This window comes from Camelus bactrianus, chromosome 15, assembly GCF_048773025.1.
Source record: "Camelus bactrianus isolate YW-2024 breed Bactrian camel chromosome 15, ASM4877302v1, whole genome shotgun sequence".
NCBI classification, from domain to species: Eukaryota; Metazoa; Chordata; class Mammalia; order Artiodactyla; family Camelidae; genus Camelus; species Camelus bactrianus.
In genome coordinates this window covers 58,052,312-58,076,813 of record NC_133553.1, presented here as the reverse complement: position 1 = coordinate 58,076,813, position 24,502 = coordinate 58,052,312, and the positions used below count along the sequence as shown (strand labels likewise).

General features: G+C 35.2%; 1 protein-coding gene across 2 annotated transcripts in view; it reads right to left on the bottom strand.

Moving 5' to 3' along the window:
* COMMD1 (copper metabolism domain containing 1) overlaps positions 1–24,502 on the bottom strand; it is a 109,243-nt gene that overhangs the window by 62,797 nt on the left and 21,944 nt on the right. For both annotated transcript variants that reach the window (XM_045514389.2, XM_074341197.1), the window contains exon 2: positions 7,653–7,934. In XM_045514389.2, the coding sequence (XP_045370345.2) occupies positions 7,653–7,934 (282 nt within the window). The remainder of the gene's footprint in view (positions 1–7,652; positions 7,935–24,502) is intronic.

Sequence of the window (24,502 nt, the reverse complement as noted above, 5' to 3'; positions counted from 1 at the left end):
ACTAGTGCAAAACAGAGCTCAGCATAAATTGATTATTAATCACAGGTTTTAGCAGGTTCTTACTCTATACCAGCCAGAATTATACAAGGAGATTAGCGTACTTCGTTTTAGAAGGAACTGTGGAAATTAAAAATAAGCAACTACTTTCCTTTGAGGTTAATTTACCTTTGTTTTAGACAAAATGTTGGCCTTTTAATACAGAGTCTAACCTACCTTGATCCTCTAAATTAGAGTAATTATATCATTGTATATACTCTCTTGATATGTAATATTCTCTCATCTAACTGCTTAAAAGTGACAAGACTGAGTATATGATGAGTTGGTCAGAAAAAAATTAGACCAGTAAAGACACAGCCCAAAACTAGGGTGGCGCTTGGGATACTAAAGCTAGAAAAGACAATAACACCAGCCACTCTTCCCCCATATTCCTCTTCCCCCTGCCTCTGGCAACCACCATTCTACTTCCTGTTTCTATGAATTTGCCTACTTTAGATACTACAGATTTGTGGACTCATACAGTATTTGTCTTTTTGTGACCACCTTATTTCACTTACCATAATACCTTCAAGGCCCATCCATGTTGTAGCATGTGACAGGCGAGATATTCTTCCTTTTTTTAATTATTAAGACTTTATTCTTTTAGAGATGTTTCAGGTTCACAGCAGAATTGAGCAGAAAATTAGAGAGTTCGCACATAGCCCTCCCCACCCACATATATATATACTCCCCTATTCCTCAATATCCCTCATCAGTGTGGCATATTTGGTACAATTGATGAACCAACATGGACGTTATTATCAACCAAAGTCCATAGTTTACATTAGGGCTCACTTGACGTTGTACATCCCATGCATTTTGACAAATGCATAATGACATGTAGCCACCACTATAGTATCGTACAGAATAATTTCATTGCCCTAAAAATCCCCTGTGCTCCATCTGTTCATTCCTCCCTCCCTCCCTCTCCCTAAGCCCCCGGAAACCATGATCTTTTTATTGTTTCTGTAGCTGTGACTTTTCCAGAATGTCATTTGGTTGGAATCAGTTTGTAGCCTTTTCAGACTGGCTTCTTTCATGTAGTAATATGTCTTTTAAGTTTCTTCCATGTCTTTCATGGCTTGATAGCTCATTTCTTTTTTTTTTTTTTTTTTTACTGCACTTATTTTTATACATATGTGAACTATTTATTATTTCCAATAACGTTTAGAGCTTTAGCTTTTTAAACTTACATAGTTATCAAAGGAATAAAGCCAGCCACAAAGTAAGAATTAATTCAAAAAGATACATACACCCTATTAATAGCAACATTATTTATAATTGCCAAGATATGGAAGCAATCTAAGTGCACATCAACAGTTGAAGAGATAATGAAGATGCAGCATATATACATATATGTAAGGGAATACAACTCACCCATAAGAAAGAAGGATATTTTGCCATTTGCAGCCCTTCATTCACTTTTTTTTTTTCATTTCAAAAACCAGAATTTTATAACCAGCATAAACATTTCCATTACATCAAAAACATCAAAATACCTAGAAATAAACTTAACAAAGGAGGATACCTACACTCCAAAAACCAAAATGACACAAAGAAATGGAAAATTTTCTTGTGCTCTTAGATTGAAGAATCAACACCATCAAAATGGCCACACTACCCAAACCAATCCGCAGATCCAATGGAACTCCCACCAAAATACTCACAACATTCCTCACAGAACTAGAACAAACAATTCCAAAATTTATAAGGAACCACAAAAGACCCCGAACAGCCAAAGCAATCTTCTGTAGGTCTTTTTTTTTTTTTTTTCTATCTTCTTTTTGTTCTCTTTTCTTATGGTTTGATGACTAGAGAAGGTTCTTTAGCATTTGTTGTAAAGCTTGTTTGGTGGTGCTGAAATCTTTTAGCTTTTGTTTATCTGTGAAGCTTTTGATTTCTCCATCAAGTCTAACTGAGAGCCTTGCTGGATAGAGTATTCTTGGTTGTAAGTTCTCCCCTTACATCACTTTAAATATATTGTGCCACTCCCTTCTGGCCTGCAGAGTTTCTGCTGAAAAATCAGCTGATAACCTTATGGGAGTTCCCTTGTATGTTATTTGTTGCTTTTCTCTCGCTAATTTTAATACTTTCTCTTTATCCTTAATTTCTGTCAATTTGATTACTATGTGCCTTGGTGTGTTCCTCTTTGGGTTGATCCTGTGTGGTACTCTCTGTGCTTCCTGGACTTGGGTGACTGTTTCCTTTCCCCAAGTTGGGGGAATCAGTGATTATCTCTACAAAAATTTTCTCAGATCCTTACTCTCTCTCTTCACTTTCTGGGATCCCTATAATGGGAATATTAGTGCACTTCATGTTGTCCCAGAATTCTCTTAAAACTATCCATTTCTTTCCATTCCGTTTTCTTTTTTCCGTTCTGCAGTAGTGATTTCCACTAATCTGTCTTCTAGCTCACTGATCCATTCTTCTACCTCATTTAGTCTATTCTTGGTTCTTTCTAGTGTGTTATTCATTTCAGTGATTTTATTCTTCAACTGTTTGGGTATTCTTTATATTTTCCAACTCTTTGCTAAAAAGTTTGCTCTGTGCATCTATACTCCTCTTGAGTTCTCTGAATATCTTCACCATCATTACTTTAAACTCTTTCTCAGATAAATTGCCTATCTCCTCATCACTTATTTGTTCTTCTAGGATTTTATCTTGTGCCTTGGCCAAGGAGATATTCCTTTGCTGCCTCATATCGTCTATCATTCTCTGTTTGTGGATTCCTTCCACAGGCTTTGGGATTGTTGCTTTCTTATTTCTAGTATCTGCCCCTGGTAGATGAGGCTGCACTAGAGGCTTATGCCTGCACACTGCTGGGTGAAGCTTGGTCCTGGACCTCTGGTGGGTAGGGACTTTGTGGCTTAGGACGTCTGCAGATGGGTGGGGCTGTGTTCCCACTCTGTATATTGTGTGGTCTGAGGCTTCCCTACAGGCTGCTGGGTGGGGTTAGGTCTTGATGCTAATGATCCAATCAAGATGTCAGCCTCCAGGAAAGCTCATGTAGATGACCACTCCCAGAATGTCCACCACCAGCTTTTATGTCCCTTAGTAAGCCACAGTCATCTCCCACATCCCCCAGGAGACCCTCCAAATCCAACACGCAAGCCTGGCCCAGGTTCCTATGAAATCACTGCCTCTGCCCTTGGACCTGGTGCACGCGAGTCTCTGTGTACCCTTTCCAAGCTAGTGGAGTCTCCATTTCCCCCAGTCCTGTGAGGCTCCCAGAGCCAAGCCCTGCTGGCCTTCAAAACCAGATGTCCTGGGGTCTCCTTCTCTTCCCAATGCCAGAACCTGGGCTGGGGAGACTGACGTGGGGCTTAGAGCTCTCACTCCTGTGGGAGGGCCTCTGCAACTTAACTATTATTCAGCTTGTGGGGGGTATGGGGCCCAATTATATGGCGAGCACACCCGTCCTGCCATCCTGCTGTGTTTATGCTTCCAATTGCAGAAGATCTTTTTTGCTAGGTTCTAGTCTTTTTTTCGATGGTTGTTTAACATTCAGTTCTGGTTTCACTGTAGTAGCAAGGAAAGAGCTTGTGGCCCTACCACTCCACCATCTTGACATCCTCCATTAGCCATTTTTTTTAAAAGGGCAATAAAGAAACTGAGTTTGATATTTCAGGATCTCTATAGGCAAGGCATTATCTCTAAATGCTTATAAAAGAACAATTGAGTAAAAGAAAGGAGAAATAATTTATTACTAAATGGTCCAGAACGGAAGCTGTGGCTAAATGTTTCCTCTCAAAACGACTTACTGGTCTTGAAAACAAGAAGTCACAAAAGAAAACCCAACACATCTTTATAAAATGTCAAAATTCAGTCTCAAAAAAAAAAAAAAACCCACATTCGAGACTCCATGAAACATATAAATTATTTCCCCAAAAGTTACTGTTTTAAAAAAGGACACACTCCATTACAATTTCTATTCAATTTCCAAGAAGGGAAAACACAACAATGATGTTAATGAAGTAAGCAAAACAATAAAAACTTACCTAAAGATACATGCTAGATTTTAATAGTCCTCAAGGCTTAGGCCCCTCAGTGATTTAGGACCAAATATGAAAGGATCTCAACTATATAAGCAAAGCACTGACGTTCTTCTCTTTGGACATGAAATGTTTGCCTCAAAGTTTCTGTGTACTTTTACAACTGAACTCATGTTTTATTCTTGCAAATATTTTATTTCTGTTGAAAAGAACCATTCTATAAGACAGGTAATTAGGTCACTAGTGCATAGTTATTTCCTCTAGCTCTGCATAGTTCCATAAATGTATCTGCCTTAGTTACTTCTCTACTACTTTGGCATCATCATATCCTAAAGGCATTATATATTGTGGTTAATAAAAAAAAAAAGTTAATGTATGCACTTGGCTCCCAATTGTCAAATGCACTTTTTGCACCAAAGAAAGGACTAACGCAGACAAACTGAGCAATAGAGAGAAATTCAAAAAGGGAGGGGAAAACAAAAAAATACCCCCGACCACATCCAGTGCTTGAATAAACGGTCCCCAAGCACTTAACAAATAATGGCAAGCAGAAGTAACGTGCCAACATATATTGAATTCTCACTGTAAAATTTTGATACTAAGCTCTATTAACATTTCAAATCAGAGTATTTATCACATAGGTTCTCAACCTTGGTTGAATATTGAAATCACCAGTTTTAAAGATTACTGATGCCCAGGTCCCATCCCCACAGGTTCTTATTTAATTGGTCTGATGTATGCCTGAGTATGACAATTTTTAAAGCTCCACAGGTGAGTTTTTATGTGCAGCCATGACTGAGAACCACTGATTTAAAATGCATAATTTAAAGACAGTAATTTAGTTGCTTGGGGTACATGAACACACACACACACACACACAAACACACACCAGAGTTCAAAAAAACTTGGTCATTCTTCTTGGAAGCAACCTCTTGATATCCTAGGATCATGAATTCTCTCACAAGCTCATCTAGTGTCAGCAGTGTGAAAACAACTTTGACTGAGTTGCCTACATGTGTTCTAAAAACTGGTTTGGTTTAGTGGACTATCTCATAAATAACATTCATCTAGAAACTGACAGAAGTACTAACCAAGGATCCAGGTCTCACAAAAACATTTCCTGTAGGATTTGGGTTGTATATTTTACTGTCAGCCAGGTTCTACTATAGTTTACTTTTTTCTTTATAACTTTTATTGACTTAAGAGTATATTTGCATTAAAAGGATTTTGCAGGTTAAATGACATTTTCAATCATTTTCATGTCAACCATTTTCTTTACAACTTTGGAGTATAAACAATGCACAATAAACTGCATACCTAAAGTATACAATTTTATAAGTTTTGACATATGTATACCATGAAACCATTGCTAAAATGAACATAACATTTTTACCACACTTAAAAATTTTCATGCATCCCTCTAATCTAATCTAACCTCCCTCTACTCTTATCCCAAGGCATCTGCTTTTTGTCACTATAGATTACTTTGCATTTTGTAGGATTTTATATGAGTAGAATCATATATTACACTAAAAAAAAGTTTTCATCTGGCTTATTTCACTTAGGAAATGATTTTGAGATTCAACTATCTTGTGTGTATCACAAATTTTTTCCTTCCTATTACTGAGTGATATTCCTACCTATGCTCTCAATTACCTCATTGTATAACCGACATGTTTTCTTGGCACAGACTATTGTGAAAAGCTAATAAAAGTTCCTAATTGTTGGTATCAATGGTTTTTGGAAAAAATCAGTTTGGTGATCCCCATTTTAGTTTTCACTTTACCACTTAACAGCTACGTCTGAAGCAAGTCACTAATCTGTCTCATATACCTTCTTTAGAAAATGGGGATATCCTACCTCATCTATGTAATTCACCTTAGATGAGTGCTTAAGGACTCTGACTTCTAAGACCTACTAATTCTATTGAGATAGGTAAATCTTCAAGAAAGACAGCAATGTCCATTTGTTTCATATTATCTCTGATCATTTGTAGAGTGTTTAGATTTACTGATTGGCAAAAATCATTCAGTAAAAAAAAATATTTTTGTCACTGTAGCTAACAAAATGGAAGAAAAACCATAGGAACTTAAAAATAGATTTAAAAACTGCTGTAGCAATACCCAATAGATTCAGATGGTATATAGGTTACTAAAATCAAAAGGCACATTATAAACCCCAGTTTAAGAAATATTAGGAAAACATCAAGTTAAAGAAATACTATGATTGCTTTCTAGGAAAGTCAAAGTAGACATGTACGTTTTCATATTCCTGCCCAAATGATAAATACTTCAAGACAAAATGAAATAATCACTACCGACAGAATAAAAAATAAATAGCCTATACAAATGGCTGGTGAAACTTAGATAATCAGTTACACTTTCTGCACCTTTCTAATCTGTCAGATGTTTGGACTAGGAACAACAGGAGGAAAGTTGTTATAACACAATGGTTAAGAAAATAAGGGAGAGGGTATAGCTCAAGTGGTAGAGTGCATGCTTAGCATGCATGAGGTCCTGGGTTCAATCCCAAGTACCTTCTCCAAAAATAAATAAATAAATAAACCTGATTTACTCCCCACCCTGAAAAAAAAAAACCATTCAGAAAATGGACTTTAGGATCAGACAAACCAAAGTCAATAAAGGCAATTAGCACTACTGCAAAATAACTGAATAAAAGGTCCCCAAAATATATTTTGAAAAACAATTTTTTTAAAAAGAATTATCTTTTAAATTAAAATTAAAGGCATTACAGAACCACAAATACTGAAAATACCCAAGAAAGTCCAAAAGGGAATATGTGAGGGAACTTGTCAGCTAAACAAATGTTCTCATCATTAGAAGAAAAGATATAAATTTCTATTATAGGATGTAATAGAAGCCCTTATTTGATTATTTATCTAAAAATAAATCTGGTTAACTAAGTCAGTGATCTGGGTTTTCTCTTCCTAAATACAAGTTGCTGCTTTTTTTCCCCAAAAGACATAACTTGGTCATTAAAAGCCTGATCTGGCAGTCATCTTGAGTACAAACTGAATGACTTAAAAAAAAAACATGTAGATGTCTGCTATAGTGACACTGGAAACTGCAAGGAAAGCAATACTGTTTTGTAAACAATCAAGATCAATTAAAAATTATCTGGAGGCTCAAGGACAGAAGTAGTATACTTAGGGTATTTAGGAACAATACTGTAATTAAAATACACTGCTTCCTATGCCTGCCTATAAAGATGAGTTTTGTGAGATAGTTTTTGTTCTGTTTTGTTTAATCTCAATTCCTGGTCTTTACTTAGCATCCTTATCATTGCATTGGAGATTCTGGCCAAACGCCAAGAACTCTGAGCTCTAACCTAAGTGGAGCAGTGGCCAACTTCTGTGCAATCAACAATTACTGACCCATTTTGTTCTTCTGAGATAGCTGCCAGAGGCTGGTTTTCAGACTATCCACAGTTGGGAATATCCAAAATTTCAGATGATTCTATCTTGGAAAAGGGATTCTAAGAAACAGAGTCTACTGCTATTATCTCCGCAAACAAAGAGTGTTACATAAACTCAATTTGAATGTATGACTAATATGCAATGGAAAATATAGTTGACAAAGGGAAATTGACTGAAGTTGAACTCACCTGTCCACTTTTCCCTATTTCCAGCTCCACTATGGCAACAGGAGTGTGTATCTGAGCTGAGTGCCTTGACTGCGATTTGCCATCAACTCTCCAGCTCAAGCCCCGAAGCCCACTGTCCCAGCGACTTTGGTTCATGAGGCTCTCTCGGATTTTTGTCTTATGGCTCTTCCAGAATTTGGAAATGACAGCAGCTTGGTCAGATGCGATCCCACCTTGCTTTTTGGTTTGAGCAGTCAGGAATGCCTCCAGCTGGTTGAAATCCATGTCTGCAGATGCAATAGACTATAATGACAGAAAAAGTAATAAATTTGAATCCGGTAGATAACTAGAAAAAGCTTCTCAACTACAGATCACATTTTGAGTGATTTTTAATCACTGAATAAGCTTTCAAAAAGGGTCATCAAAAGACAGTAATGAGAATAAGCTCTTCATAAGTATAAAAATATTCCCTTTGAAAATATCAAATTTCAGAAAAGCTACTGTTAAAAATTCCATGTCACTCAAATTCTCTATCAATAATGAGATTCTATAAATATGCAGTTCCATGGTGGGGAAGTAACAAAATAACAGATAAAAAAATATATATATAAAAATAAAATAATAAAATAAGAGAATAAAATTAATTAGTTCTCTGATGAAATCTTACATAATTTCACAGTGCCTTATAACCAGGCTTGGTTTGATATACTATAACTGTACAATGCCTTGTCCATATGAAGTACTAAGTAAATTTTGTTAAATGAAGGTGTTATTTTAGTTTTGTAGCCCATTTTCAACCAAACAGCTCATATTCAATAATACTACTCTGAAACTGTATACTACTTTGTGCTTTTCCATACATTTTCAAATCTTAATTGCCATTGCTGTTCTGAGAACAGTAAACAGCTAAACTGAAGTGGGAAATCATCAAAGGGCTGGGGCAACGGAGCCTTGGATAGGACAGTGATAGCTGATGATCTGGTCCCAGAACAAACTTTCCCCTGCCTGCCCATGGGGGTTGGTATGAGCTCCAAACCAACATATACTTTCTACTTTCTTAGAAAGTACCTCCTTTCTCTGGGCACAGTGATTGAGCCAAATGAATCTCTCAATTTAGAGCAGGGGTAGAAATGATCTTGCCTCTTCAGGTCATGGTACCAGAACATAAGGCTGTGCGGTTGCAGACAACCATTTTGATCTTTTGACAAAGGCCTGACTGCAATAAAATAGAATGAAACCAAGCAGAGATGAGAGTGGGTTCTAGTGGAGTGATATCCGTGTTCTGTAATCCCCAAGGCTAGGTTCCTGCAGACCTTCCTTCAATTCCTTATGTTATCTCAGCATCCTTTCCACCTGCAGGCACCAAAAAATCCCATTTAGTATTCAAGATAGTTTAAGCTGTATTCTTATCATTTGGAAATAAGAATCCCACCTAAACTTGAGCAGAAGCAGTGAGAATGTAAAGGTAGGGTGTGTACAGGTAGAGTGTAGGCAGAGTGGGTGGAACTGGAGCTGAAATACAAACAAGCTGTCTCTCATTTCTCCATTAATATAATAATTGTATGATAAATATTATAACATAGAATAAAGATATTTCACATTACAATTCAACAAATATTTACTGAATATCTGCCTATTTCCAGGTATCAGGACCCCAAATCTCTGGCAACGCCACTCAGTAGAAACACTAATTTGTATAATATACTATAAATAAAATTATCTCCATTGGCATTTTGATTCACAATATCGCCATCAACACAGGTGATTTTTATCATTCTTTTCCTCAAAGCATATCAAAAAATCCATTTTGATTTAACTTCATTTGTGATAGAGGTTATTTTGGTTGGGTTCCAGTTAATAATATCTTGAACTGGGGTCAATTCATCCAAATTTAGAATAATTAGAAATTAAATGAGGCATTGATTTTGGTTCCAGTTCAAAGTCATGAATTTTCATTTAATTCAAGAAATATTTGAGTAGTTACCATGGAACAGACATTAAAGGCCACCTCTATCTACTAGTAACCTAAGTTGGCAGCCTGGTATTCACTTATCCTTGATTCTTCCCTCTTCTCCACAACTTGAGTTAGTGGTTCTCAACACTGGCTGCACATCAGAATCATGAGATACAATTCTAAAATATGAGTGCCCAGAATCTACCCCCAAAATTCTGATTTCTACAAATTCTAGAGTGGGGCCCAGGCACTGGTATTGTTTAAAAGGTTCTCAAATGATTTTAATGGGCAACAAAGGCTAAGAACTAATGCATCTAGCCTTTTTTTTAATTAATTAATTTTTATGGAAGTATAGTTGATTCACGATATTATATTATTTTCAGGTGTACAGCACAGTGATTCAGCATTTTTGTAGCTTATACTCCATTGTAAGTTATTATATAATCTTTTAATCATCAAATTCTACTGATTTTTATATCTGATTCTCTAATAATATGTCCCCTCTGTACTATCCCCACTACCTGATAGAGGCCCCATTATCTTACACCTGAACTAGGCTCCTCAGGTCTACCTTCTATACCACCACCAAAGTGATCTATCTAAAATATCAATAGGATCCTATCACTTCCCTGTTTAAGCTATCCAACAGCTGGCCACTACCTGCTGTAGTGGTTATTAGTCAAGATGTTGTGAAACATTCTACTATGAGGTATATTACAAGTAGTGCTATTACTAGTAGTAGAAGTATTGAAATTTGTGAAGACTGATTTTCACATGTATAAAACAGAGGATTTTCAAGGCTATCTTTTTTTTTTTTTAAACCGGTTTACTAAGAAAAAAGCCACCATCTTAGGTATTCTGTGGTTTTTAGCATATTCAGAGTTGTGCAAAAGCCACTACAATCGATTTCAACACAAAAAGAAACGCCATGGCCAGAGTCAGCAGTTAATCTCCATTCCCTTGACCCCAGCCCCTGGCAACTATTAATCTACTTTCTTTTTCTATAGATAATGGATGTTTATATAAGTCAAATCATGCGATATTTGGCTTTTTGTGACCATCCTAAAATTAGCATTATGTTTTCAAGGTTCATCTGCATTGTTCGTTCCTTTTTTGTTTGTTTGTTTTTCTGAATAAAATTCCATTGTAGAATATAGCACATTTTATTTATCCATTCATCAGTTAACGGGCTTTGAGTTGTTTCTACTCTTTGGCTATTATGAGTAACGGTGACGTGAATGTGCACATAAAAGTTTTCTTATGAAAGTTTCAATCCTCTTGCATATATATTTAGGAGTAGGAGTGCTGAATCATATGGGAACTCTATGTTGAACATTTTAAGGAACTGTTCAACTGTTTTCCCAAGTAGCCATTCTATTTTACAATCCAGAAATGTTTAAGGGCTTCAATTTCTCTACATCCTCACCAACACTTGCTATTGTCTGCCTTTTTTATTTTAGCCATACTAGGTGAAGCGGTATTTCATTGTGGTTTTGATTGCATTTCCCTAATGATTCATGATGTTGGGCATCTTTGTATCTGCTTATATGCAACTTGCATATCTTCTTTAGATAAATGTCCATTCAAGTATTTGCTCAGTTTTTAATTGGGTTTTCTCATATTGTTGAGTTGTAAAAGTTCTTTATATGTTCTGGATGTTAGTCCCTTATCAGATGTATGATTTGCAAGCATTTTCTCTGATTCTGAGGGTTGTCTTTTAACATTCTTGATGGTGTCCTTTGAAACACAGAAATTTTTAATTTGGAAGAAATCCAATTTATCTATTTTTATATTTTGTTGCTTGTGCTTGTGGTGTCATCTAAAACACAGTGAATAAACCAAGGTTGTGAGAATTTACACCTATGTCTTTTCCCAAGTGTTTTACAGTTTTAGCTGTAACATTTAGGTGTTTAATCCATTTTAGTTAATTTTTGCATATTGTGTGAGGTAAAATTCTAATTTCATTCATTTGCATGTTGATGTCAAAGCACCATTTGTTGAAGAGACTAATGTTTTCCCCATTGAATTGTCTCGGCACCCTTGTCGAAAACTGACCATAAGTATAAGGGTTTATTTCTAGACTTTCAATTTTGTTTCATTGATCTATATGTCTTTTCTGCCAGGAAAACACTATCTTGATAATTGTAGCTTTTTGTAAATTTTTGAAATTGGGAAATGTGACTCCCCAAGTTTATCTTTATATTAACAATTTTTTTCTTCATTTTAATTCTGTTTCCTTGAATGGAGGGGAAAAAAAGAAAATTACAAACAAGAGAACTCTGCATGGGAACATATCATGTATGTATTACAAACCTTTAAGTGTGTCACAAAGGAATAAAAATTGAAAACTAATAAACTAGGGTAGTGGTTCTCAACAAGGTACTATTGCTCCCTCAAGGTACTTGAGAAATGTTGGGGCTATGTTTGGTCTCATAGCGACTGGAATGTTGTTGGCATCTAGTGAGCAGGAGCCAGGGATGCCAGGCATCCTACAGTGCTCAAGAAAATAGGGTTGGCAAATTTTCTGTAAAGATGTTACCATCTCTGTGACACATTCTTCTTTTTATTTGCCCAACTCTTTAAAAATGTAAAAACCGTTCTTAGCTCATGCGCTCTACAAAAACAGACAGTGTGGCCTGCAGGATGTAGTTTGCCAAACCCTCCCTGCTCAAGAGCATCCTACAGAATGAGCTGACACCGTCCCACATGAATTGGTAATGTCCAATCTAACATTATGTGGAAAAACCTATTTATAATTACCTGGGTCTAGAAATTAATCTTTTTCTTTTTACATAAAAATGTGTTTTTTGCACAGTTTTAATAAGTACTAAATTTGCCAGGAATGCAATATAGTTTGTCCTTTTATTTGGTGAGAACTTTCAACATGTGCAAAAAGGGGATGAAAAGACAAGGTACAAATCGGGAGAAAATATTTTAAGCCACATATCCAACAAAGGACCAGTATCTAGAAGAAGCAAAACTAATCTATGATAACAGAAATCAAAACAGTGGTTACCTGAGGCAGAGGTGGGGTTGAGTGGGAAGGGGAAGGAGGGAGCTCTCCGTGGTAATAATAGAAAGCTAAGGTGATGACAGAGGTGTGAATTACACAGGTAATATAGATTTCTCAAAACTCAAACTGAATATCTAAGTACTATCATATATAAATGATACTCAGTTTTTTTAAAAGCAAAAAATAAAAACAACTTCTTACAAAAAAGATATCATTTCTAAAAGTTACAAATTCAAATGAAATACTGAGATTTTGTAAAGTATGTAACTGACAAAAGAGTAGTATGCAGAATTTACAAAGAACTCCTTCAAATAAAAGAATACCACCTAAGAACCTGACCAGAAATACAAGCAGACTACTCAGAGAAAAGGAACCCTAAATAATCAATCAATCAATAAAAATATGCTCAACCTAACTAGTAATAAAGAAAATGTAAACTAATACCATTTCCCCTCCATTAAACTGCCAAAAGTAAAATGTCTCACAATACTGAATATTGTTTCTTCACTTCCTCACCAACAATTCTTACACACTGTCGTGAGAACATAACATTTTTGAAGAGTAGTCTTGCATTCTCTACCAAAATTTAAGATTTACGTATTCTAGACCTATGTATTCTACTCACTTCTGCAATGGAAAAGCCTTAGAGGAACTCTTAGAACCATGCACTCAGAGTCCTAAACAGGAATGGTTATTGCAACAATGCTGGTAGCAGTAATAAATAAGAATCAACCCTAATGTTCAGAACTATAACCAAAAAAATGGTTAGTGACATTCAAACAATGAACTAATACACAATAAATTAAGTAGCTATATCTATTAACATGGATAAAGCACAAACATAATGCTGAACAACAATAACAAAAAATGCAACTGCACACAAATATATAAAGTATGATACAATTTATATGAAATTTTATAAGATGAAAAATACTATAAATTTAAAATTTATATGTAGTAAAAATGTAAACTTCTGCATGAGATTGATAAACACATGATGCAGTCTAGTGATTATTTCAATGAGCATGAAATCTGAGAGGCATATAGAGGGCTCTAGTAGTATCTATAATTTTTTAATGTTTTTAATAAAACTTTAACTTTGGAATAGATTTATAGAAAACTTGCGAAGCTAGTACAGAGTTTCAATATACCACACACTCAATTTTCCAGGCTATAAACATCTTACATTAGTATGGTCACACCTGTAACAATTAATGAACCAATAGTAATACATTATTAACCACAGTCTAGACTTTATTCATGTTTCCTTAGTTTTTACCTAACGTCCTTTTTATGTTCCAGGATCCCATCCAAGTTACATTACATTTAGTCATCATGTCTCCTTCAGCTTCCCTCAGCTAAGATAGTTTCTCAAACTTACCTTGTTTTTGATAACCTTGACAGTTTTGAGGAGTACTGGCCAGGTATTTTGTAGAATGTCCCTCAGTTTGGATCTGCCTCCTGTTTTTCTCATAGTTAGACTAGGGTTGAGGGGTTTGGAAGAAAGGTTAGAGGTAAACTGTCATTCTCATCATACCATATCAAGGGTATATGCTAGCAACACGGCTTACCACTGTAAACGAAACCTAGCTCAAGTAGTGTTTGTCAGGTTTCTTCACTGTAAAATAACTTTTCCCCCCTTTATTATAATCAACTCTTTGGTAGGAAGTCACTGTGCCATCAATCTCACTCTGCTTAGAAATAACTCTTTTTCCAGTTATATTATATGTGGGTTTTTTAATATTGTAAAAAATATATGTATTGCAGGAATATGCCAAAGCAGTAGTTTGAATGGATAGCTATTTTTTCAGTGACTAAGTTATGTCCAAGAAGAAAGAATGATTAGGAATTAACCAAGATAATGCATGATTATATAAATATTTGCTTCTCCAACCCCTTAATGGGAACAGTAATTAAGAATTTCAAAAGTTATGCAATCCCCCAACTTTCATTAAGTAGGTGAACTGGAACACATTGCGCAGATTTAAATTCATCATCATTTCTGAAGAAAACAGACTGATAAGCATAGGAGGCTAACCAAGAACTAACAATAGTTTGATCCCCATAGAAACTACTCACGGTAAACAAAAACAAACCTTTCCTGGTCAACAGCTCTGTTAAGGTTCCAAGAATTTGCTATGCCATAATGGGCAGATGTTACTTTAGCTAAGTCTATAAACTACAGAATGCTACCAGTTGTCAGCACAAAGAAATAAGACCTTGAGAAAGTAAAAGTAATTTGCCTCTAGTAACTATTAATATTAGCTTGTTAGTAAAGGGTCATACCAAGAGAATGTGTTTTCTCCTGATTTATTTCATGAGAATATTTTGTCAGAAATATGTATTTACACAAGGATCAAATACCAAGTCAAAAGAAATTAGCTGCATTCCTATGGACTCTTAGAATATGATGAGCTACAAAGCAAGTGAAATTGTCCAAAAAATGATTTAGGTAAATCAGTGTTTTCTAACCCTCTTAAAAGTCTTCTTGTTTTAAAAAAACTAAATACTTCCCTTGAAATTGTTTATGCTATTATTTTAAGTAGAACATAGTCTAAAAAGTAAGTAGAAATAGTCCAAGAGAAAAGCAATTCAGTTTTGTCTTTTATTTACCTTCAGTACAATAGTGAAGTCTGATTTACTGTACTTACAGTTAGTTAGAAAATGGTTTTGCTGTTTGAAACTCTTACGGCTTCAGTTTCCCTAAAACTAAATGAAGGGGATTTGCTAAATGATCTCTATGTACTCCTACCCCTAGTATTAACATTCCATGTTGCTGTATCTATAGATTGAACTACATAAAATTGCCAGTATTCAACTGCTTGTGACTTACAAAAGTGATAATTTGAAATGGTTCGACCTTGCTAAATCTCCTAGGCTTTATTCCCTTCTGTAAACTATCTTTGGCATCACTTAGCTTTTGTATTCTCAAAGTTGAGGCACTGAATGACTCTCAATTGACATTTAGGATTGAAAGTACTTCATTAGAAAATGTCTAAGGCCTATTTTATCCCTGATGAAAAAGGTGATAATTTGATATGGAAACTCTCCTTATGTTATTACTTCACAATTCAGTTTTGAATTTTTGCAGGATTTGTGCTAGCCCATTCATTTTCATGACATCACTTGTTATCACTGTATAATCAATATCATTGAATTTCAACCAGCTTCCTATCAGGCCCTGTCCTAAGTTCTCAAAAAAAGATGAAAAACATACGAACATGTCTTTGAAGAGCATACAACCTGGTGTGTAACCAAAAGCACAATGTAGCATCCTTGGCTTTCCTCATTTGTCAGAAAATCGACAGCAGTATTACCCAAAGTGCAGTCTGCAGAACAGTGCCAGTTCACAAACTTCATTACATGTCCACCCTGAGGTGACTGTAGAAACTGAGAGTAAACATTCAGAAATTTTTGTGCCAATATGATGGTATTTTATGTCAAATATTCTAACAATAAAAAAATTGAAGCTTATGTTTTTATATATTTTTGGCAAGGGATTAAAAGTTCTAAAAATAATACACACATACACTACAAAACTGGTCCTCAACAGACATCATTTAAGAAACACTGGTGTGGAGGGTTCTACCGTTTTTGCAATTTAGGTCAGCTGCATTTTAAAGTAAAAACACTCATCTCATATCAGGCTTCATCAATTAATAGCTAATGGCCACATTTACTATAATAAAAATCCTGGCTACATTTAAACAGAGGCAAAAAGGGATACCAAGAAAAAAATAAAGTGCTGGCCATGGATAAGTTGGAGAGATTAAAGTCAAAGCTAAAAATAAGAAAAGAAAAAAAAATGCTAGTACTTTTATACTGGGGAGAAAGAAAAATATTTCAAGTTGACAGCGAATTTTATAAATCACTGTTGTCTATGTCTGGCTCTTCTTATAGGAAAAAAAATAGCTATAATCAGAATTCCTCAACTTACACAATTTAGCAAATGAAAATTAGAAGAAAACTCCAGCAAAAAGAAGAGCTATGGAGTGGATAGGAGAATTCATTCCTCACACATCTGTGTAATTAGTCCTGTTTCTTGCCATTTGTGATATAGTAATAAAGTCTGTTTATCTGATGCCTCCAAATCCAGGAATTACCAGAGACGTGGTGCGCAAAATCCAGCCATGTTTCATTTGGCACAGGAAAGCACAGAAGTGCAATCAAGTCATATTTCAAAAAAATCATATTTCAAAGGCAAATTCATATTTCCCATTATTAGATTTAACACACAGCTGACCAGTGCATCTACTGGGTATTACTGCCATCTTCTGCATGCTAATTTAACAAATTTACATATTAAAAAAGAAAATACTTTGGTTTCATAAGACAAAAATTTGGCCAGTGATGGACTCCCCTAGAGCACCTCCGGATACATCCCAAAGTTCAGTGATTTTTTGTGCAACTACTACGTAACAGTCACTGTGCAAGGAATTGTCCAGTTTCCTGGCTGCCCTAAAATCCAATCAAGGGCAGACAGCTGAACAGCTAACCAAGCCCAAAATCTGGTGATAGAGAGCTAGGTGGGAGTGAGAAAATACAAAAGTACACACTATATTCAAGTGAGTGATTAAACTGGTTATTATACCCATATCATCTCACAGAACACCCATGCATGACAAGTGAAGACTGAACACCTACAATTTCAAAACAGCCTTGGGCAATTGGGAAGTCTTTGGTATCCAGTAATTGGTCACTGTGCGCATACGAATTTGAATCACGCGTTCCAGGAGGTATTCTTGCTTAGCTAGTAAGTAAACCTACTCAACTTCCCACCAACATTTTCAGGGCAGCTTTATGGAACTTGTTTCCTTAATGAAATCAAACCATGATACTTCAATAAAGGCAAATACTTATATCCCCCTTTATATGTCAAAAATTCTTAGAAAAGTTTTTTTAAGGCAAAAAAATAACACAATATTGAGGGGAAAAAAGGCAATGGAGTCTCCATGTGAGAAGGGTAGCTGAACTTTGAGGCTGCAACTCCTGTCCCTGAGATTTATCTTGCCCTTAAAGATAACTCAGCCTCTTGCAGCAGCCATTTTTTTTTACCATTAGTAACTCTGGTGTATTTTTAAACATCTATCCCTACTCAGATTACACTTGGCTCTTCAAGTTCTTCCTTGGATATGTATACAATTTCATTCTTTAGTCTGAGTTGGTCAACTGATCAACAAATACGTATTAAGTGTTCAAAGCTTAACACCATGGTGAAATACCTGCTCACACAATGTTTACAGTCTCATAGGGAGATTACAGATCACATCCATGATTTTCTCTATTCAAGTAGTTTCAGATCTGGATTTTGAAAGAGTCCCACTTGTCAGTTAGCCTCGCATACAAATCACATGGCTTATCCAGATAGTCTTCTCTATTAGATATGTAATTTATCAGAAATTATCAGCTTGAAATTACAGAAATTAAAGAAAATATATTTCAGAACATTTTTACATGAAATTTTATTTCCATGTTTATGCTTCCATATTAATAAAAACTTGATCACAGTAATTTCAGAATTTTTAATTACATTCACGTACAGCAAAATAAATACACCTGCTGTTTTGAATATTCACAAAAACTTTTTTTAGATATCAAATACTCTTAAGTCAACTAGCTGAAAAAATAAAATTCAGGCAATAGTAAGTACAGAAGAACTACTCAATCTCTCAATTCCTTATCACAAACATAAAAATGAAAAATACAAGGAAGAAGATAAGAGAAAGAATAGAAAATAGTAAAAAATGAGTGTTAGGACTTCTGGGTGTTAGATTTCTCTGATACAGCTCAGAGGCAAGCAATTCCCACTGCAGAACTCCAGAGAGACAAAAAAATGGAAAGTCCTAGGTACTTTTGAGTGAAAGTGGAGTTGGAAACTGGAGAACTGGCTGAAAATCCACTTAACCCAACTACTACCCCATCACAGCCCTCGATGAAAGACTGGGTTTCCACCCTACAGAGTAAACTAGAAGGACTCTAGGCAACTCAAGGCAAGGGACTTATTCTGAAAGCTGGGAGATGAAGTGTAACTCTACTTAAGGATTGATGGGCTACCCAGTCCCCTTCCACCAGTGACCCTGCAATGCAATTATGGCATGAACTATCCCGAGTTGGGCCAATTTTCATACGTTAAGGGCAAAATCCTTCACAAAGAGGATACCACTTCAGACACCAGCCATGGAGCTGGGGGATTCCAAGCCACCCATACTTCTGACCTACTGGCTATAAATTTGGGGATTCCAAGCACCTGCTTAAGCTAAATAATTCAGCAAAACAAGTCATAGAACTCAGAAAAGCACCATAGTTACAATTACAGTATTATTATAGCAAAAAAGTACATAAATCAGGACCAGCCAAAATAAAAGATGCATAGGGCAAGGTCTTGAGCGGGAATGCAAAGTTTCCATGTCCCCTCACCAGAGTCAGGATACATCACTCTCCTGGCACATCAATGCATAACGATACATGCAGATTACTGTTTGCCAGGAAAACTCATTAGAGATAAAAATTCCTGTTTTTATTGGGGTTTCATTACATTGGCATGATTATTTGTTTTTTGGCAATTGAGTTGAGTTAGAGCCACCTCAGGCCACAGCTGCATTACAAATGTCCCTAGGCTTTCTGGCTAAGATGGTTTAGATAACAGAATTGCTTTAAATTACTTACTGGCTGAACAAAGAGGAGTCTGTGCCAAAGCATTTAGTTCCCGCTGTACATGAAGCAAAACCTCTCATATTGTAGCAAATATAAGAAATTGTTTTAATAAACAATTCACTTGGGACATTCTTTGATTTTTTTTTTTTTTTTGATACCAACTAGTTTGGTTCATGGGGGCCATGACTAAGGAACATACTCTAGTCTCTTGGTATTATCCTCCTGATAGTCATTATCATATAATCTCCCTGGTGCACTATTCTCTCAAGGGTCTTAAATATGTGTTCATACCCATCAACAGTACATCAGACGGTCTCACTGCACTTAGAGAAACAGAAACAGAATGAACAATGAGATAAACAGCAAAAACAATTCTTCCACAGACCTGACATGATGACCTACAACTTTCACAAAAAAGAACAACTTAACTCTGGTAGTGACCATGAATGTGCTAATATCAAATTTTTGATTAATCTCTCATGTATGAGAGGATGACCAAAAGAGAAGAACTGTTAAATTAATTAAACAAGGAGGCCTTTAGACTGAGGTGGCTCTAATACCTCAGGTAGCCTATGTAAGCAAACCCAAATCTAAGCCTGAAATGCCTCAAGGTTAACATATCAAAACTTAAGGACAACCAATCACAAAGAGCCAACTAAGCTTTCCCAAATAAGGCAACTGCTTAAGCTATAGCCAATCATCAACATCATCATAATCATCAAATAATTTCCTTGCTTTGCTTCCACCTCTTCTCTATGAAAGTTTTTTCCCTAGCTCCCATCAGCGGTGAACTCCTAACTACTTCAGATTTGGCATTGCCCAACTGGAATCAATTTTTGTTCAATTAAACTCTTAAAATTTTTAATATGCCTCACTTTATCTTTTAACAGTCATTACTCAGGCTTTGTGTGTGTGTTGGGGGGGTGCATTTATGACCTTTCTGTGAAATAGAAAGCAGGGTACCTTCACTGCTCCAAAAGGCTTCTTTTAAAAAGTCAGGATAGAAATAAGTGTTCTGTACACACACGAGCCATTAAGAGAAAAAAGGTTCACATTTTAGATGTCTCCAGTTTCACTGCAATAAAACAATACTTCGTAAAGTAGCCAGAAAAGCTGCATCGACTAACGAAACTATCTGAGGGTGCTCTCAACAGCAAACAACTAGTGGCCGGCATTTGTTTGCTCTGATTTTCCAAATAAAGCAGTTGAAAACACAATATAGATGTGCATTTTGTCCTTCTTTCCATCTTTAATTTTTAGGAAATATTTGATGTCAGATTAAAAGACTCAGCCTAAGAGTACCTCAGAATGAGGACACAGGATTTCAGATTAGAAAGATCTCCTCCCTAGATGCAAAATCCTACACAAGTTGCCAAACTTCTCTGAACCTCCATTTCTTCTGTTTTCAAATGGAACTAGTAATACTAATCTCAAACGACACTGACAAGATTTAAATGAGATAATGTGTGAAAGCATGAAATGGTATCAAACACATGGTAGGCACTCAAGAAACATTTTTCTTTTTTTCTTCCTTCTCTCATTTAGGATTTTTTCATGAGTAGTTTCCTGCTTTACTAAGGGCAGATAATTCTTTAGAAATCTTTATTTACAACTCTTAAGAAAAGTGAAAAAAAGAACATAGTTATTTGGGTTTGTTAGAGAATGGGTTTAACAATAAACTCAAAATCCTAAAACAGAAACCACAGGCAGTTTGGGCTTATTTCATAACAGAAACTCAGCACACTGACAAGTGGAATGCCCTTTTCCTTGCTTTAAGTTTCCTTTCACTGGTCTACCTTTAAGACCAAGCAAGATTTTACAGCTGACATTAGTTTATAAAGACTTCAACTCAGCCAGCAAAGCAGTCAATACAAAAACTAAGGTAAGAATCCTTGATAAAAGTGGAAAAATCAGTCTCAAAGAAAGACTGCAAATCCTGTCCTTATACAGAAAATAGAGGATTTCACTCAAGCCAGATGACAATTTGAAATGTTTTAGTATGGTAGTTCAAGGAGGTACCGAAAAGTCAAAGTTACAAAAGCCATCTTATAATAAAAACAAGAAAGGTTATAATCAAAGGGAATAAATCTGGAAAGCCATGTTTTGTTTTAATGTATAAGGGGGGATTCAAAACATGCTACTATTTTCATTTTTAATTGTCTTCAGTAATTATTTTAAAGTGAATATTTAGGGGAGGGTTGGTGTTTTTGTTTTGATTTTCTTTTTTAAATAACAAAGATTAGGCTGACTATTTAAATCCTTTCCCTAATGCATCTTTAGTGCATCTAAATTAACATTAAACAGTTGTTTACAGAAATCTAAATATCATTCTTAAAGGAAAAATCAAATAGTTCCCTGACCTTTCAAAATACATTTGAACTAAAATTTTTGTAAGTCATCTTTTCCTATCCATTTCACTATGAAATAAAAATTTCAGATGTAAATTTTTACTTGAGGAAAAACATAAACTTCCATTTTCCTTCAACCAAAAATTATGCATCTTTGTTCAAATAAAAATTACAAGTAATTACTTTTGAGGGGCTAACTTTTAAAGCACCTCAAAAATTATCCTACTTATTATTTGTGATCTTAAAACCAAGTTATCTGATAAAGATCAGTGGAACAAACTTGAGAGTTCAGAAATAAACCCTTATATTTATGGTTAGTTGATTTTCAACAAAGGTGAAAAGGCAGTTTAATGAAGAAAGGATAGTCTTTTCAACAAATGGGGCTGGAATAATTGTGCACCCATGTGCATAAAGTTTAATTTAGATTGTGGTCCTCAAGTTTTCATTATCACATTCTTAAAGAGTGTCTCCAGATATTTTATACCTAATTGGGCCTTCACTTCAAAAAATTTTAATGCCACAAATATCCTGATTATCTGTTTATGTACTATAGATCTACCCCTGCTTTATTTATACATAAAAACAGTAAGATTTTTCATTCCTCAAGAACCAATTCTCTCCTGCACTGAGAATGCATGAGAACATTAAGTCACAAATACACAAAAATTAACTCAAAATGGATCATATACAAAAATTTAAAACCTAAAACTATAAAACTGCTTAAAAAAAAAAAAACAGAAGAGAACATCTCTGAGAACTTTTGGTTTGCAAACAGCTCTTAAGCACAACACTAAACGTGCAACCCATGAAGGAATAAAATTATAAACTGGTCTTTTTCAAAATCAAATACATTTGCAGTTCAAAAGACAATTAAATGACAAGCCATAGCCTGGGAGAAATATCTGCAAGTCATATTTCTCATAACAAATTTGTATCCAGAATATATATATTTTAAGTTCTTATAACTCAGTAATAACACAAAATGAATTTAAAATGGGTAAAAGATTTAAATAGACATTTCACTTCTGTACCTTTGGGGGGATATCCTTTGCATCCATGACTAAGCCATAAAAAACCTTACGGTTGGAGTAACATTTTGAATGAGTATATTCTCTGAAGCTGGGTTAGAGTCCCAAGCGTCTTTTTTGTAAGGTACCTCTTGGGCTGGGAGTTCTTCCTGGCTTTGGTTTCAAGGCCTCTCTGTTCTATGTTTCGAAGCCTCTCTGTTTTCTCAGGCTGCGAGTTCTTGGGTTTTTGTTCCAAGGACTCTCTGTTCTCCCTACTTGATCCTGCTGCTGCCACGGAAACTTAGTTGACTGAAAAGTTGACTGAAATCTTCCTTCTCAAACCCCTGCTGACTATATGCTCTGCCACTACAGCACTAACTCGATAGGTTTCCTCTCTTGTTGGCATGACTTTTCTAAGAATAATTTAGAACTTCAAAGGCTTCTTTGGGAAACTCAACATCTCCCAAGCTCACTCCACCAAGACCTTCCCCATCCCATTCCAGCCCAACTCCCTAGAGTCACTGGAACTTCAGAACCCTGCTCTCTCCCTCTAGGGACTCAGGGACCCAACAAAAGCAACCACCTGGCTAAAAAGGGTAACTGGAAACAAAGTTTAGCCCACATCCTCCAGAAGATTATACATCAAGACAAAAGAAAATCTTAGAAGTCTCCTCCACAAATATTGGTAAAAAGCTGTAGCTCTTATATTGAGTAGGTAACAAGTTGTTCCATTTACCAGAAATACAATTCAGTAAAAATATAAAGTGGGACAAAGGTGAGAACTAACTCTTAAACATAAACTAGTGAATTCTGTATTACTGTATTTATGCCAGACTGAAAGCTAAAATTTTAGAACAAAAGTCATAAAGCTCTCTACTTGTGTATGTCAGTCTATCCATATATATGTTATGTATATGTAGTATTTTCCTACCTCCAGATGGTATTACTAAATTAACAAAAAAGTTCTAATTGGCTTAGGGAAAAAAATAAGCACTTATATAAATTAAATATTCCTTAAACTCTCAGAAATATAGGAACTAACCAAAATGTTTTTCAAGTTCACATGACTTGAAAATAACATGATTTGGTAAATAACACACCTTTAATATTGTTGGTTTAATAAAACCGGAATGTCCTCAGAGTTGTCAGCATTAAGTATAATGCAGACATACATTTTATTCTATTTGAACTTACTAGTCAAATTAACTAATATTATATTTACTAGATGTTTAAGATTATAAAACTTATGGTTTGATCTCAAACTGAGTCATTATTCTGACAAACTATTTTAATAATAATTGTGTTATAAAAATGATTGCTTAGAAATAGTGTCCAGAATCTTTTTGGTAACTTGAACTTTAAAGTTATACTATGTTAAGTGATAGATATTTACTGAGTACCCAGATCATTCCTAAATAAGATAAAACACTTGAAACATTAATTACTGAATATAAGTTTGAGTGTATATATTTTTTGCTTATTTTTACAGAGAGACTAAAGATTTTAGGTCTGTTAATCAACATGTTCTTCCTGTCACACTGAGAAACTGTACTATGAAAACAGCATATACATTTAGAAGTTGTGAGAGAGTGTATTTATAAAATGTGCTAATCTGCTACAAAATGCTAGTATATGAAAGGCAATTCTGTTGTCTACTACCTAGTTTCCTCTATAAAATAAAGGTTATAATGGTTAAAAATTATCATCAATTTTATATGTAAATGGACTACTAAAAACCAACAAGGGTTAAGGGAAACATTTCTGTATGAAAAGTATTCAAGGAATGTAGGATATGTTTTTGCTGAGGGGGAAAAAAAAGGAGTAATTTTGTCCTAAACTAGTTGTTTAGAGATCGTTTAAAGATTGCTCCAGAGAAAGGAAAGTGAAAGGACAAA